Source organism: Sturnira hondurensis, unplaced genomic scaffold (genome assembly GCF_014824575.4).
Source record: "Sturnira hondurensis isolate 20B ecotype Veracruz unplaced genomic scaffold, ASM1482457v3 Scaffold0013559, whole genome shotgun sequence".
Classification (NCBI taxonomy): Eukaryota; Metazoa; Chordata; class Mammalia; order Chiroptera; family Phyllostomidae; genus Sturnira; species Sturnira hondurensis.
The window spans coordinates 1,904,788-1,921,132 of record NW_028086190.1 but is presented as its reverse complement, the minus strand read 5'-3'; the positions used below and the strand labels follow the sequence as shown (position 1 = coordinate 1,921,132).

The window sequence follows — 16,345 nt, the reverse complement described above, 5'->3', positions numbered from 1 at the left end:
TGAAAGGTCTTTATTTTTATTTAGGTGTTTTTAAATTCCTTTCAGCAATGTTTTGTGGCATTTAGTCTTTCACCTCCTTGATTAATTTTGTTTCTAAATATTTTATTACACAATACGTGGGATTGTTTTCTTAATGTCTTTTTTGGATTGTTCATTGCTGATACAGCTGAAATTTAACTTCATATGTTAATGTTGAACCTTGCAAATATGCTGAATATATCAACTCTAATAGCTTTCATGTGGATTTCTGGGGATGTTTAGAAGTAAGAAGATTGTATCCTCTGCAGATAGAAATAATTTTATTCCTTCCATTGTAGTTTGTTGTGTTTTCCCCCTGCCCTGGTTGTTTTATTGGTCTGGGTAGAACTTGGGTCCGGTGTTGAACAGCAGTGATGAAACTTGCCTCATTCCTAATCTCATGTGGAAAGCTTTCAGTCTTTCATCACTGAATATGATGTTAGCTGTGGCATTCATAAATGCCATTTATCGTGTTAAAAAAGGTTCCCTGTGTTCTTTTATTCCTGATTTTATGAGAGTTTTAACATTAAAATGTGTTGGGTTTTATCAAATGCCTTTTCTTTGGTAATTGATATGATCATGTAGATTTTCCTTCATTCTATTAGTGTGATGTTATTTCACCTGAATTTCTTATGTTGAATCTCTCTTTTAATGTAACTATAATATCACATCTTAAAAAATGATTAATTCATTAGTATCATTATATATACAAATTTCCCTGATTGATGAATTTTTTTAAAGCTGTTGGTTCCTGGCTATTCTGTTGATAGTTCAGCTACTAAGGTAGTGAGCTGCTGCATTTGACCACCACTTGTCATATTCATCACTTTTTCCAGTATTGCAGTAGAGCTGTGGTGAAATTATTCTAAGGTCCTCATTATGTTTAAATTTCCAAAGCCAAAGGATTATTTGTCTTTCTTACTTTGAACTTTTAGCAGCATCATTTAACTCCTTTAGTATCATCCACCCTGTTTAGCCCCTGTCATTTTCCTTTAACTCAGTTCAGTTAGGATAGTTATCATACAACTTCATAGGATCATTGGTTACAGCAGCCAGGTTAGAAAGAGTTGAAAAATGATTGGCACTTGGAGTTATAGAGCCTTCTTTTGGAAAGCTTGACTTTTAAAGAAAAGAGGAGATAGTAATAGGACTTGCTATTCCAGGTGTAGTTAGTTCATGGACCCACGTTGTCCATAGTGCCTGGGAGCGTGTTAGATATTCAGAATCTCAGGTACTGCCTCAACTTTCTGAATCAGAATCTGCATTTTTAACAAAATCCTCAAAAGCAATGTTTTAGGATACCTGGGGGGCAAGGGGATAACTTGCAGTATCTTCATATTGAAGGAAAGATACTAATGGAGAAGGAAGAACTGAAATATAGGAGTAAGAGGAGATATTTGATTGAACAAATTATGAAACAGATTAAAGGGGTAATAGCAACAGCATAGGTGAGTGGGTTAACTTTTAATGGGAGGGGCTTTTTTTGAGAAGGGAAAAGAAGTTAAAATAAGTATGAACACAAATTATTGGTTGAGATTCTGACAGTCTGATGGGAAGTCCTTTGTGGGTGACTGTCCCCTTATCTCTTGCTGCTTCTAGAATTCTCTCCTTCATTTTAATCTTGGCTAATGTAATTATGATGTGCCTTGTGTGTTCCGCCTTGGGTCCAATTTCTTTGGGACTCTCTGAGCTTCCTGGATTTCCTGGAATTCTATTTCCTTTGCCAGATTGGGGAAGTTCTTTATTATTTGTTCAAATAAGTTTTCCACTCATGGCTGTTCCTCTTCCCCTTCTGGTACCCCTATAATTCGGATGTTGGAACGTTTAAAGATGTCCTGGAGGTTCCTAAACCTCTCCTCATTTTTTGGAATTCTTGTTTCTTCCTTCTTTTCTGTTTGGTTGTTTCTTTCTTCCTTCTGGTCCACTCCCTTGATTTGAGTCCCAGTTTCCTTTCCATCACTATTGGTTCCCTGTGCATTTTCCTTCATTTCAATCAGTTTAGCCTCCATACGTTCCTCTAATTTGTGTCTAAAATCAGCCAATTCTGTGAGCATCCTGATCAGCATTATGTTGAACTGTGCATCTGAAAGGTTGGTTATTTCTTGGTCACTTAGAATTATAGGCTCTGGGGCTTTGAGCTGTTCTTGAGTCAAAATGTTTGGTCTGTTCGCACCTGTTATGTATGAGGGATGGAGCCTTAGGTGTTCACCAGGGCAGGTTGACCCAGTTGCTGGGTTGTGATGCTGTCTGTGGGGGTGGGGTCAGAGAGGGGAAAATGGCCCTTTGCTCCACTCTCTCTCAGATTTCTGTCCCCTCTGTGGCTTCCCACAAGCAAATTGGGCCCCTCTGGAGCTGGTTCCCAGGTGTGTGGGCCCGGGTACTCTCTAAGACCCTGTGGGTCTCTCCAACGGACTCTCTGTGGGCCTGGGAGCCTCTCCTGGCCCCTCGACCTTGAGAAAGTCTTTCCAGTTGGTTCTTTCAGGTTCTAATTCCCTCTGGGGCCCTAGGTTGCATGGTCTGCCTCACTGTTTGCTCCTTTGCTTGGTTTATCTGCATGCAAATGTGTGACTACAGTCAGCCAGCCCCCCTGCACCCTCACTGGGTCTGCCCAACGCCACCCCACCCCTGGGATCAACCAGCCGCCTCTGCCTCCGCTCTTGGGTCGGTCGGACCCAACAATCTTTCCAGCCCAACCCCGACTCTGCTGCTGACTCTGCCTCTCTTACTGGTCTGGCTGAGTGGTTGGTTGTTGGACTTCCATACAGTTCAGTTTTCACTGTTTTGGCTGCGTTTTTGTTTCTAAAACTTAGCTGTCTTTAAATTTAGTGGTGGGAGGGGGCACAGTGTTTCCACCTACACCTCCATCTTGACTGGAAGTCCCTAAATTTTTTAATAATATCCATGTCAAGTCAAGGGAAACCAGCCAGGGACTTACGTTCTAGCCCTCACTGTTCCCTGTTAGCCATCCTTTCAAAGCCATCTTTTCATACCCTCTTCCCAACCCCCCACCATTCAGTCATAATTGAAAGGATGTGAATCTCCAAAAGAATGTTTCTTGTGGCTGAGCTGCACAACTTAAAAATAAAATGATTATTTAGATAATTATACTTAGATGCTTTCAGGTTGCAAGTGGCTCTTTCATATATTACTTTGCAGTTTTCTAAAGCAGCTAATTTCTATTGTAGTGGTTTACTGATCCAAGTTTGCTAGAGTGTGTGGTTATCTCTGATCGTGGTAAATATTTCTCTCCAGATCAAATAATTGTCAATATCTGGTGATCTAAATGTTTTACTTGTCCTTCCCCTCTACGCTGTACCGCCTTAAGCATATTGGTGAGGTTTGGAAAGCTTATTAGCTACTATTAGACAGCTAGCTACCCATCTCATTTAAGTATGAAACACCATTGCTCAATTTTTGATCTTTTTGACTGATATATAAACTTAGGTATTTACAAAAATAGTTTTTATTTCCTGGAAAAGATGTTTAGTTAAAGTAAGTAAGATATGATATTCCTTCATAATACTAAATACTCCATAAAGTATAATTTAACAGGATAATATATGTCAGATATATTTATTAAGATAAAAAGAATCATAGACTACTGTCCAAAATTCTTATCTTCCTCCATTTATCAGATTCATTGACTTCTAAATTAGTATTTTTTTCCAGCACCTACGTATTTTGAAATTTTTCAAACATATAGTAAGGTGATAGAAGATAAGTTTTGAAATGGGGGTGTATGAGTCTTCCAAATTTGTTCTTAGAATACCATGTGTCTTCCATTCCCATATGAACTTAAAGGACATGTTGCCAGTTTCTACAAGAAAAAAGACAACTAGGATTTAAATAGGAACTGTTTTGACTCTGTAGATCTATTTGGGAAATACTGACATTTTACTGTATTAAGTTGCTTATCCACGACCATAAGATATCTTTTTTATTTATTATCTCATCCAATAAATAAGGGAGTTTTAAAGGTAAAATTTTAACAGAAATTACGAACGAATAGTGTGTGAAAGTATCTGATTACTCATTCTCTGAGTTGAACTGAACATGTTTGTGGTACTGCCCTTTTCTTGTTTCATGTTTCTTATAATAAGCAACGAAAAAATCGAGTTCTTTGATCCTATTTATACTTCTTAAAATTATATTCTAGATGTTTAAATATAAGAAAAAGATTTCTAATTCTCAAAGCAATAATTTAGGTTTGATTTGCAGTTAAGATTTAGGAGAGATAGTACATAGAGACCCGATTTTTTTTTTTCAAGAAGAAAACCAGCATTAACCTGAAATTTGTTTACTTACCTATTTCTCCTCTCCTTGCCCTGCAGAGTTCTATATGAAGGGAAAGAAAGACTTATTCCAGGATGTGAAGTGATCCAAGCCACACCCTATGGTCGCTGTGCCAACGTCAACAATAGTTCAACTACTTCACAAAGAATCTTTATCACTTATCGAAGGGCTCATCTAATTCGACCCCAGAATTCCTTGGCTGTAACAGATATTTGTGTTATTGTAACCAGTAAAGGAGAAACCCCTCCTCATACCTTCTGCAAAGTTGATAAAAACTTAAATTGTGGAATGGTAAGAATAAAGTTTAATTTTTAGTTTCATACTTTCAAAAGATAATTTTTGGATTCCTGTTTATTATCAGGCATTTCTCATTTAGCCTCAGTTTATATTTTCATGATTTTTATTATTTTTAGCTAATTTTTGATGCATTATAATTTAAAAAATCCTTACCTACCTGATATCTCAGAATAATTTCATCCAGAAAATAGATACTAAAAGTCAGAAATTTTTTTGGGGGGGGGACATGCTAATATTGCTTTTGTTGCACGATTACATAGCAATTTTTATTAGTTTTAGGGTTACGGTGGTGTTTCTTGACAATAACTGAAGGGAGACTGGGTGGGGACCCCCTTATATGTATTTATTTTAAATATTTACATATTTTTTAAAGGGCTCCAATGAAGAGGAAAATTGAAGATAATACATTTGATTTATAGTTTCATGAGACTAAAGTTTGCTATTGAGTTAGATTTATTTTGAAAAATATGTTTATATCAAACTAGTATTAGCTTGCATGTGGTATAAACACATGAGATATCTAATGCAGCCATGGCTATTAGTCAAGACAGGTTTGCCTCTGGAGGTAATGACTGTAGCACCCAGTCTACAGGTGACCGTAGTCTCTCTTAGTTTGAACTCTAGTGCTCGCTCTACTTTGTTCTGTCTCTTAAATATAGGCAGTTCTAGATGATTATAGAATTCTGAACTTTTTGAAACTGGCTTCACGTCAGTTTGATATTTGTGGCAATGTTATTTTACTCTTCTGGTGTTTTCAACTTCATGTTTTGCTGTGTTATATACTGTATAGTCAATTTTGGTAAATATATATTTTAAATAGACTTCCTCGAATAATCAGAATCTACAGATGACATTCAACAAAATGAAATTTTTTCTCTTTTGCCTTTTTTTAAACCTAATTTATATTTTACAGTGGGGTTCCAGTGTGTTTTTGTGTTATAAGAAGTCTGTGCCTGCTTCTAATTCAATAGCATATAAAGCTGGTAAGTAAATTTTTTAAAAAATTGTCTGTTACTGTAGTTATTATTGCACATTAACATTTCATTAGGAGAGGCAATGTATGCTCCCTTATGTTTTTTGCAGAATTGATCTATTTATAAATGAAATGACCTATACTTTCAGCATGTAAAGGTATAAGTTTTCTTAAATACATTTTATACATTACAAGATATATTAATGTCCCCCTACCCCCCCAAAAAGTGTTGTTAATTAAATAGAAGCCTCCATCCCAAGCAGCCATTTGTGGAATAAACATACAGACTTTTAGTCTACACTAATAGATTTAACAATTCAGTGGAAAAGTGCTTACTCTGTGATCTTTTTTATTTGGGCAACCATGAAGGTGTCAAACTGCATCTTTACTTCTTATATTTCCTTCTCTTATCTCTGTGTGTCTGATTTGAAACCACATGTTACTTGCCATGAAAGGTGGACTTGTTTCCTTTCTCCCTTGTTGCAAAGAATCAGCTATATGGAGGAGAGGAGGGCCTGAGAAACTTTTCTGCCATGAAGTGTTTGAGAAATCTATCGCCACATACTCACTGCACAGTAAAGTGTCAAGGGCTGTAAAGATTTAAGTGTGACCTCTTCATCCCGCTGGTATGGTGGGATAAAAACTGAAAATACAGGTATGTTCCAGTTGTAAATAAAAGAGAAATACTGGAATACTTTTTTGTGAAAGTAAGCAGTGTCAAATACTTTTTTGATCATGAGCAATTTTTGGAATAAAGTTTTACTTCAAAGAAGTTAGGCAAATTTATATCTGAAAAATGTTAATTGTTGTCATAGAGACAGACAGTGATACTAATGAATTAAACCGTTTATAATACAAAAATTACAAATTCAGTATCATTTTAAAATGTGATACTGTTAATATTGCTGTAATATGTTGATTGTATATTATTTTCTTGAAATATTTTTTTTGGTGGGGAGAAAGTGTCAATTAAAAAAGAACCTAACAAATGAGCTTTGTGAAAGTATTCAGGTATTTTTTATGACACAATTTAGAATACAGAGTTTTGAAGACTGAATTTGGACTAAAAAATCTGCTACTGATTTTTAAGTGTTTATCTCAGATGTGGTCTGCACATAAAGATTAAGGAACTAATGACATGGAGCTACCTTATTATGAAAGGGTTTGTTATGCTTCTCAGAATATCCCCCCACACACCTACTTACTTAGTCTCACATACTCTCGACTCAGTCATAAATGGTTTCTCATTTACTTTTCATGTTGCATGCCTTTTACACTGCTTCTCTCTCAAGATGAGTTTAGGGTCTTTGATAATTTCTGTGTTCTGGGTATTATTTCATAATACTTATCCCTTCCCTGAATTTTTTGCGGAAGTCTAACTGAAATGGTAAATTTTCCTATGTATTTTTACCATTCCTGTAAGATATTGGCAGTATGTAGAAGAAAATATATTAAGACTTATGATCCTGTTAAGTAGAGTTTTAACTAGTATATTTAATACATTTTATAACTAAAAGTTCATATGTTAAAAAAAGGGCCAAATTTGTTCATTTATCTTGTTTTGATATCTTGTTTTGTCTCTTGTTTGCAAGAGAAAAATTGATTTTAGAATTTTATACACAAATATTTCCATGAAGTGTCATTGAATATTTGCCATTCAAGTGTCCTAGTAACTTATCACATATAATATATGGAAATGTAACTATTTTTAAAAATTTATCATTGTCTCCTTTCTCCACAAGGTTTAATTTTTAGATATCCAGAAGATGATTATGAGTCATTTCCACTTTCAGAATCTGTACCTCTGTTCTGCCTTCCTATGGGCGCTACTATTGAATGTTGGGATCCTCAAACCAAATACCCACTTCCAGTTTTTTCAACCTTTGTCCTGACAGGTTCTTCTGCTGAAAAGGTATATTTTTCTTCTTTTATTTAACCTATTTTGTGCAAGTTTTAATTCTCTAAAATGATTAATATGACCTAAGTTTGATTTGAATGTTAGAATTATTTGAACAGAATACATTTTGGTTTAACTACTATAATGCCCAAGGTGAAAGGTCAGCATGAAAACTGATATTAGGATGTTGATAACCCTGAAGCTTCTACAGAAGCAAATATAAAGTCTTTCAGGAGAGACACCCCCAAAACTCAGGCCTTAAAATGAGATTATAGTAAAAGTTAGAAGACGTAGCAACTATAGGAAGACTTGACAAGACTCATAATTCAAAGCTGGGTTAGACCTTCAAGATATTGAAATGAAAGAGTAACAATATGAAGGATATTACAGATTGAATATATAATTGAAATGATTCAAGATCTAAAGGAGGGGCTTAAAGCATCAAGGAAAGAACAGGATATTTTGAAAAACTAATAGACAGATTGGAAAAGAATCAAATGTCTAGAAGTGAAAAATATGGTTCTTAAAATTGAATTCAGTAAGTGGTTTAAACAACAGAGAAGACATGCATGAAAGGAGAACTCATGAAGTAGAAGAGATCACTTAAAATGTAGCACAGAAAAGCATAGAGTTTAGAAATATGAATGGGATAGAATCATAGGGACCAATAGATATTTAATGGGTTTCAGAAGGAGAGACCAGAAAAGGTAGTGGCAGCATATAAAGAGTTAATCGGTTGAGTTTTTCAGGGTTGATGAAAAATTGAGTCTTTGGATTAAAGATACACTCTGAAGCTTCAGTAGAAAAAAAGTAAAAACACAAAACCACCTCTTTTCATATAGGGACACCAAGACAAAAATCAACAAAAAGAATAGACATTTACTTTCAAAGGAACAACTATTAGATTGGCTAATTTCTCAACAACAACAATGAGAGTGAAAAGGAACATAACATATTTAAATAGAGGGAGTAAGCAAAGATAATTTAAACAGCATTCAGAAAGCACTAGCCACTAGAAAAAAGATGAATAGTAGACCTCATTAGAGTTAAGAATGTCTATTCATTCAAAGATATCATGAATAAAGTGAAAAAGTAGGTCCCAAGTTGAGAGAAAATAGTATGATATATGTATTCAAAATAGGTCTTGTATCCAAAATAAATATAGAACTTCTACATCATCAGCAAGGAAAAGAAATTACCCTGTGATCCAGCAATTATAGTCCTGAGCATATCCTAAGAGATAGGAGTGTATACATCTTTGAAAAACATGTATATGCTTTGTTTGCAATAGTCAAAAAGTGAAAACATATATAAAGCAGTAATAATGACATAGAGTGATATTTTGAAATAAGATATTAGAAATAAATATTAGAAATAAAACTACTAATATAGTAGAAATTTGAAATTGAAAATTTTCTTAGGAAATTTGATAAAATAGGCAATTTTATTGAAAATTATAGCTAACCAAAGCTGACTCTTGTGGCTCAAACAAAATATATCTGTGGCCTCATTATATAGGCTACAAATTTACAACTACTGTATTAAAGACAATGAAGTTTAAGATCCAGCACAGTATCTGGAATATAGTAGAATAGTCACTGAATGAAGTCCAACTAAATAGATTGCTGACAACTAAGCTCTTTATCTTGACAATCATTTATTCTCTTATCTGAAAAATTTAAATATAAATGCAAATTTTAAGATCTTCAAACTCTTGAGTTACCAAATTTGACCACTAGAGAACAACAAGCCTCATTGATATGCTTATTTAAAAAACCTCTGAGATCACTTTGAAATAATTTTATATGGGAGTGTCATATCTGTAAAAACAAGGGTTAAAGTGATATATACATAACAAAATAGTTGGAAGATTTATATACTACTGTGCAGTTTGAGAACTTTTTCATTACCCTAACAAAAGTTTCCCTCACTTCATCCTAAGTCCCTGGTAACCTCTATTTTACTTTTTGTCTCTACAAATTTGCCTATTCTGGGTAGCTTACATAAATGAAATAAGAATATTTGTTCTTTTGTATATGGCTTATTTTACTTAGTGTAATGTTGTCAGGGTTCATCCATGTTGCTGCATCTGTCAGAATATCATTTTTTAAAGGATGAGTAACATTTCATTGCTCGTATATACCACATTTTGTTTATCCATCCATTGATGGACATTTGGGTTGTTTCCACCTTTTGCCTAATGTGAATGTGGTTATAAACATTGGTATAGAAATATATGTTTCAGTCATTGTTTTGAATACTTTTGGGTATACAGGTTTCCCCTATTCTCTGAAAGTAGAGCATTTCTATGAAATCTTTTGCAAGCCAAAATGGTGTAAAGTGAAGAAACAGTTGCCATTAATTTATATAGAAAAAAATTTTGAGCACTCCTAGAGTCCCAAAACAACCTACCAAACCATATTAAATAACACATGAAACCTAAACTAACACTAACATATAGTAAAAGCAGGAATGGTATGATAAATACACATCATGCTTTGTACACCCATCAATCCAATTAAACAATAGACTTTACATTTTATCCATTACTGGATGCCAGCTAAAGGAGGCCACTCTTTTACTAATAGAACCAATAGTAATTTTGGCAGCTCTCAAGATTCTTTCTCTCTTCGTGTAGATAGTACAAATGGTGGACCAGGCAAGTTCAACACATGTAGGATGTATTTATTTAGTTCATAGTCAAAGTGCTTAATTATGTCACTTTATGCTAAGCATAACAAACACCCGTAAGAGATCTTTTAGGCTTTTCTGTTACCTTAGGACACATCTTGCTAACAGAAATACAAAATAAATTGAGATAAAGCACAGATGCTCACAGACACAGTTTAAAGTATGGGGCATGACGAGGGGATGCTGAGTGCGGTTCCCTGGGAAGGAGTTTGGTGGTGCCACTCTTACTGCTGGGGTGCACACTGCCTCTATAGCAGTGGTTGCAAAACAAATGCTGAATGCTATTTTTGCTATTTGCCCTTTTTTATAAAAGTAAAAAACCCCTTTGGACTTATTTCTGTTAGCATAATCAGGTGCTAATATAGGTCTTTTGTAAAAGTGATGTGGCATAATACGAACTTTCAAAAAGCAGGAAATAAATAGGGGAGGACCCAAACAAATCCTGTAATGATCTGGAGGGCTCAGTTAGTGTTCTAGTGTTCTCAGTTACTGTTCACCAATGTTTTCATCTGTATCAGTGTACCAGTTAGTGTCATTGTGAGCAGCTGTGTTCTGCTTCTGGGTTTTTTTTTTTTTTGAAGAATCTTTCAATGCATTTGCCCATTTCATGAGTAATTTATGAGCGCATCTGCCCACATTGCACTCAGCATTCAGCAGTTTTTGACCAAAAAACGGCATGATCTTCATGCTTCACCCTCTGTATTCACCCAATCTTGCCCTGAGTGACTTTTTTTTGTTTCCCCGGATGAGAAAAGTCCTCAAAGGGAAATATTTTGCTGATGTGTAAGAGATGAAATAAAAGAACTCCAGAAGCAATAGAAAGCATCAAAATCAATGAGTTCAGGACTTCCGCCAAGATGGAGGCATAGGTGAAAACACTGTGCCTTCTCCCACAACCAAGTTTGGATACAACAAAAGTTTTGGAGAACTAAGACACACCCAGAGACCAGAACACCGAATTATACGGAAGTCCGACAGCTACGAACCGTTCAACGGGGTCGCATCCACAAATTCAGAAGGAGTCCCAGGACATCAAGTATCTCTGCTGTGATGACACAAGAGCGCTAAACCAGCGGGTCACAGGGATAAGGATCTCGAAGTATGGAAAGACTCTCTATGATAACTACCAGCGGGCCGTGGCCAGGGCTGGGCTGGCCTCTCGGTGGACAACCATGGGCACTGTCAACGCAGGCACCCCAGCTCCGCCTTCTACAGGACTTAAAACAGGCCCTGCCCAGGCCAATGGTCAGATTCCCCAGGCCGCACACTCCGTGAGTGCTGTCCGCCAAGAAGCCCAGGGAAACGTGGACACAACTAAGGACAAGAAGCCAGCCCCTGTTAACCAGGACCCAGGACCGCCCAGGGCTCATCACCCTCCGAAGTCCAGCCTGCCACCACCCCCTCCCATGGGACGGTCCTCAGACACCAGTGGCAGCCCAGTGATACCCCCCAAGGCCAAGGGCATAGGCTTTCCAGCCCCGGCCGATGACTTTCTGCCGCCACCCCCGCCGCCCCCACCCATGGAGGATGAAGAGCTGCCACCACCACCCCCTGATTTTAACCAAGGGCCACCAGACTTCGTGCCTCCTCCTCCCCCTTTGTTTGCGGGGGATGCAGGGTCATTACCGCCCCCTCCTCCACCCCCACCCACCCTCGCCCCCGAATCCGAGGGGCCACCCCGCGTTGTTGCCAAAAGGCCTCCGATTCCCCCAAAGAGGCAGGAGAACCCGGGACCACCCGGCGCGGGAGGAGGCGCAGAGCAGGGTTTCATGTCAGACCTCATGAAAGCTCTGTAGAAGAAAAGAGGCAACGTGTCCTGAGGGCAACATCCGGGTGTCTGTGTGGGATGGGTGCCATCGTTTCTAACGTCAAGTGCATTTTTTGCTACTTTATTTTCGTGATATGTTGGTGATTTCAGATAAAACATAAAGTGTGCAGACTAGAAATGCAAAACGTTTCACTGTTGCTCAGGTACATTCATAACCATTAAGCTAACACGGAATATACAGTATCTGTCTAAATGTACATACTTTTCCTGTGATGTACACATCAGTGGAATTTCTCTCACCTTCCAAGCTAACCAAAATGATATTTTATGTTCATTTATTTTATGATGTTCAGAAGCATCAAATTAATAAAAGTTTAAAATTTTTCTTCCTGAAAAAAAAAATCAATGAGTTCAAAAACTGTTTTGAGCTGTGAAAAAAAAATCTCAATAGGTGTATTGCATCAAATGGAAAGTACTTTGAAGGTGACTGAAGTTTAAACATGTAAGAATAAATAATGGAATTTTTTATTTAAAAATAAAATAAAACCCCACCTTGTACTTATATACCTAAGAGTAAAATTGCTGTATACCAACTGGTAATTCTTTATTTAACTTTTGGTGGAGCTGCCAAACTTTTCCACAGGAGCCACACCATTTTATATTCCTATTGGCAATGTCTGTTTTTTTCTTTTTTTATGTCATGCATTCTGAGCAAATATTTTTGTGGAATAAGAGAAAAATTAATTTCAAAAAAATCCTCAAATCTTACAATGGAATTCTGTTGTTCTGTAGGTATACGGAGCTGCCATCCAATTTTATGAGCCTTACTCTTGGGAACTCCTAACAGAGAAGCAGCTTATGCAGCTGGGCCTGTTGACACCTGTGGAGAGAAAAATGGTCTCCAAATCCATCAATTCAAACAAATGCATTTGTTTACTCTCACACTGGCCCTTTTTTGAAGCTTTTAGAAAATTTCTCATGTTTATCTACAAACTTTCTGTGTCTGGACCACATCCTCTTCCCATTGAAAAGTATGTATAATGATTAAAGAGATGTCTGCTGGAAAAACTGAGTATATATATTGTATATTATTTTGTTGTTTACTTTAAGCAGCAGAGTTGGAAGGAGAGTCCTGTCACCCTAATTTTTACTTGCTCCCTTTTTCATCTGAATTATTGACTGTGAATTTAAAATTGAGGTGTGGTGGGTGAGGATGACCAAATAATAATCTTTTGAGAATTCAGCCGAGGAAGGAACTTAGATACATTGTACTGTGTGTGTTCTTCCTATTCATTCTCTAATAACCAAGAAAAAATAGCTGTTTATGTGCACACACATATACACACCCAATCATACAAGTGGCCATTCCAGGTTCTAACTATAAAATATTTCTAAACTGATCTAGATATTAATAAGAGTGAGTTAATTAATATTAAAAGTGAGGTTTTTGTTTTAGCATTGACAGAATTGTAAATGTGTTCTTTCTGATTTATGACCCCCTTTGTCATGGAAATGTTACGTAAGCAAGAAGAATATATGTGGGGCCGCTGTGTTTTGAAAACCACACTTCTTTGACTTCTAATGGCACACTGACTTTTGTTTATTATAGTAAATAATTTATGTAACCTGCTCACAAACTAAGGGGTGTCAAGAGCTTGGTAGAAATGTACAGTGTTACAGTATATGTAAACATAGATTTTCCTTATAATTTGAAAACTCACATTATACCATATAGAGTACAAGCAAAACATACTAGTTTAGTGGATAAATTGGGGGTGATTATTTGTAGGTTTTAAAATAATGCTGTTCAAAATCACTTTAAAAAATAATAATGTGCATAAACTTGTCACCACTTGGTATAGAAATATGGTTTTGACTTTCAGGTTGTACCCTTGGAATGCTAGTCTAATGGTCCGTAATTCTACATTTTAACTTTCAGCTACCATGTTAACTTAAAATTGTTTGAATTAAAATTTAGTGTGAATGACAAGCTAGTAACTTTTGAAAAAAGTAAGTTTTTATTAATAGTTTTTGAAAATAAAAATCAATGTTTTTTTCTCAGTTGAAGTAATAACTTAGTTGAAGTAAAAACTTGAATTATAATGCCCTTTAAGATCTCAAAACCTTGAGAAACATCTGAAATGTAATTTATAAGTAGAAAGAGAAAGTGGTTTGCCCAAATTATAGTAAAAGAATTAAATTAATTATTAGTTTCAATTTATTATATCATAGTTAATTGGTCCCCATAATTGGCACTGATAACCAGAGCAATAAATATTTGCTTCTTTCATGAAAACCATATTCATGTTACTCTTATTTTTCTGGTTATAATAGGTTATAATAATAATATGGACTTTTAATTAGGACATACATTGCATTTCAGAAGTTTAGTAGGATAAGTACGTTTCTTTACACTAAATTTATTTAGGATAAGTTTCAGGTAAGTGGCTTTGTCATATTTGGGATGATATATAATGATATTTAAGATCTGTTAAAATCTATGAAGCATTTTGGAAAAGTAATTCTGATCTGGTCACCAATTTTTTCCAGGCACATTTCACATTTTATGCAGAACATCCCTTTTCCTTCATCACAAAGACCAAGAATCCTTGTACAGGTAATCAAAAAGTGTATATTTGAGGGGAGCCCTACATATGTTCATTATAATCATTGCAGAGTGGGAGTTCTGTGGCTCTTTGGGTTTGAGTGGAGCAATATGCATTCATAAAGTCCTTGAATTTCCTGCATTTTATATCTTTACTGAATATCATTTGTAATGTTTTTTTAATGTTGTGTGTTCAGAATTGGAATAATTTTAATTCTTGGTTTATAACATTATCAACATTGGTCTCTATATGGTGTTTATGTAGCTGATTTTAATAACTTAAAACCCAGGATTACATTATGGGCATGTTTTTAATGTAGAAGTGACTAATATTAAATATGAAATGAATTATGGTTAGAGGGTGAAAGTGAAATAGTCTATATTATTGCTCTTCAAACTATGTTAAAGGCCTAGTTTCTTTTTATTTCCAATCAGTGACATAAGTACAGCTTGTGACATATGGGACTTACTGTGTGAGATCTGTATGGACATGAACAGGTCTATACCCCATCCAAAGACATGAATTCACTGATTGTGGTCTGGGAGGTGTGAGCAATGTCAGATTGCCATAAAAGTTTCCCAGTGGTGTGCTCTCAATTTACATACTATCTCTTCCTGGACTCATAACATTTTGCAGATTGGCAGTTTGAGTAGCATTAATCTATTAGAGACAAGGAAATTTAAAGTTTTTTTCCAAGGTGTTATCAACATTATATGTGATATGGTGGCATTAAGTCAAATATTGTTAATTTTGAATGTGCTTCAGTTTGGCGAGTTTTAATATGTATTAAATAATGTCCAAATGCTTAATAGTGTGTAGAGTAAATAAATTTGAGGCTTTTAAAAAGCAGTTATTTTCAGCTGTGGCCAGTGTAACTTGGTTGGGTGTCCTCTTTCAAAGCAAAAGGTCACTGGTTTGATCCTGGTCAGGGCACATGTGAGAGGCAACCAGTCGATGTTTTCCTTTTACATCAGTGTTTTTCTTCCTGTCTTTCTCCCTTCCCCTCACTCTAAAAATAAATAAACCTTTTAAAAAAAGTATTTTATACTTTTTAAATACCTATGTTTTAACCAATTAACTGAATCAAAATTCAGTTGAATTAAAAGAATTTATACAGTTACCTCTGAGTGAATATAGCTATTGTTTTATATCTTAATACATGTTTCCAACACTGTTGTGTTAGTCTGCACAGTATTTTCTATTTTATCCTTGATCTAAACTTTTAGATTTCAAAATTGTCTTGGTTAATTTATCTTTTCTTTCTTTTTTCTTTTTTTAAGTTATCAGTCCATGATGCGCTCATATTATCACAGCCAGTTTCCACACCTTTACCACTAAGGTAAATTATGTTATCTAAAATGATATATTTATTCATTTGGAGTACAGTACTTTAAAATATTTTAAGGGTTAGGATAAGAAAGTCCTATTTTTACAAAGGATGTAAGAGCAGACTTAAATATTTCTAACTTTGATAGCCAGATGGATGGTGGGGCCATTTTAAATATGGAATACTTAAGAGAGTTGTGAGATTAGATGTAAGGAATACCTTCCTTTTCTTATCTACCCTCCTCCTAGTCAGTTTATAACTAAATGTTCAAGGTGAACTGATTTTAACCTAAAATGTTTTAAATCTATTAGTGTCTCTTCATCTGCATCAGTAGTCCAGGTTAGCATGATCTCTCACTCCGACTACTTATATGTCTTTTAATTGGTACCCTTTTGCTCTTTTCTTCTTTTAGTTCTTTATTCACGTTTCAGCTGTTGTGTTCTTTTGAGAATGCGAACATAATTATGTCATTTTC

The 16,345-nt window shown here is 35.5% G+C and overlaps 1 protein-coding gene across 6 annotated transcripts in view; it reads left to right on the top strand.

Moving 5' to 3' along the window:
- The window catches only part of DENND4C (DENN domain containing 4C), a 129,828-nt gene that overhangs the window by 40,281 nt on the left and 73,202 nt on the right, over nt 1-16,345 (top strand). For all 6 annotated transcript variants that reach the window (XR_005068787.1, XM_037061907.1, XM_037061908.1 and 3 more), the window contains 6 exons: nt 4,350-4,602; nt 5,522-5,591; nt 7,324-7,493; nt 12,730-12,968; nt 14,488-14,554; nt 15,824-15,882. Coding sequence is in view for 5 of the 6 variants with exons in the window: in XM_037061907.1 (XP_036917802.1) it covers nt 4,350-4,602; nt 5,522-5,591; nt 7,324-7,493; nt 12,730-12,968; nt 14,488-14,554; nt 15,824-15,882 (858 nt within the window). In the remaining variant the exon portion in view is untranslated. The remainder of the gene's footprint in view (nt 1-4,349; nt 4,603-5,521; nt 5,592-7,323; nt 7,494-12,729; nt 12,969-14,487; nt 14,555-15,823; nt 15,883-16,345) is intronic.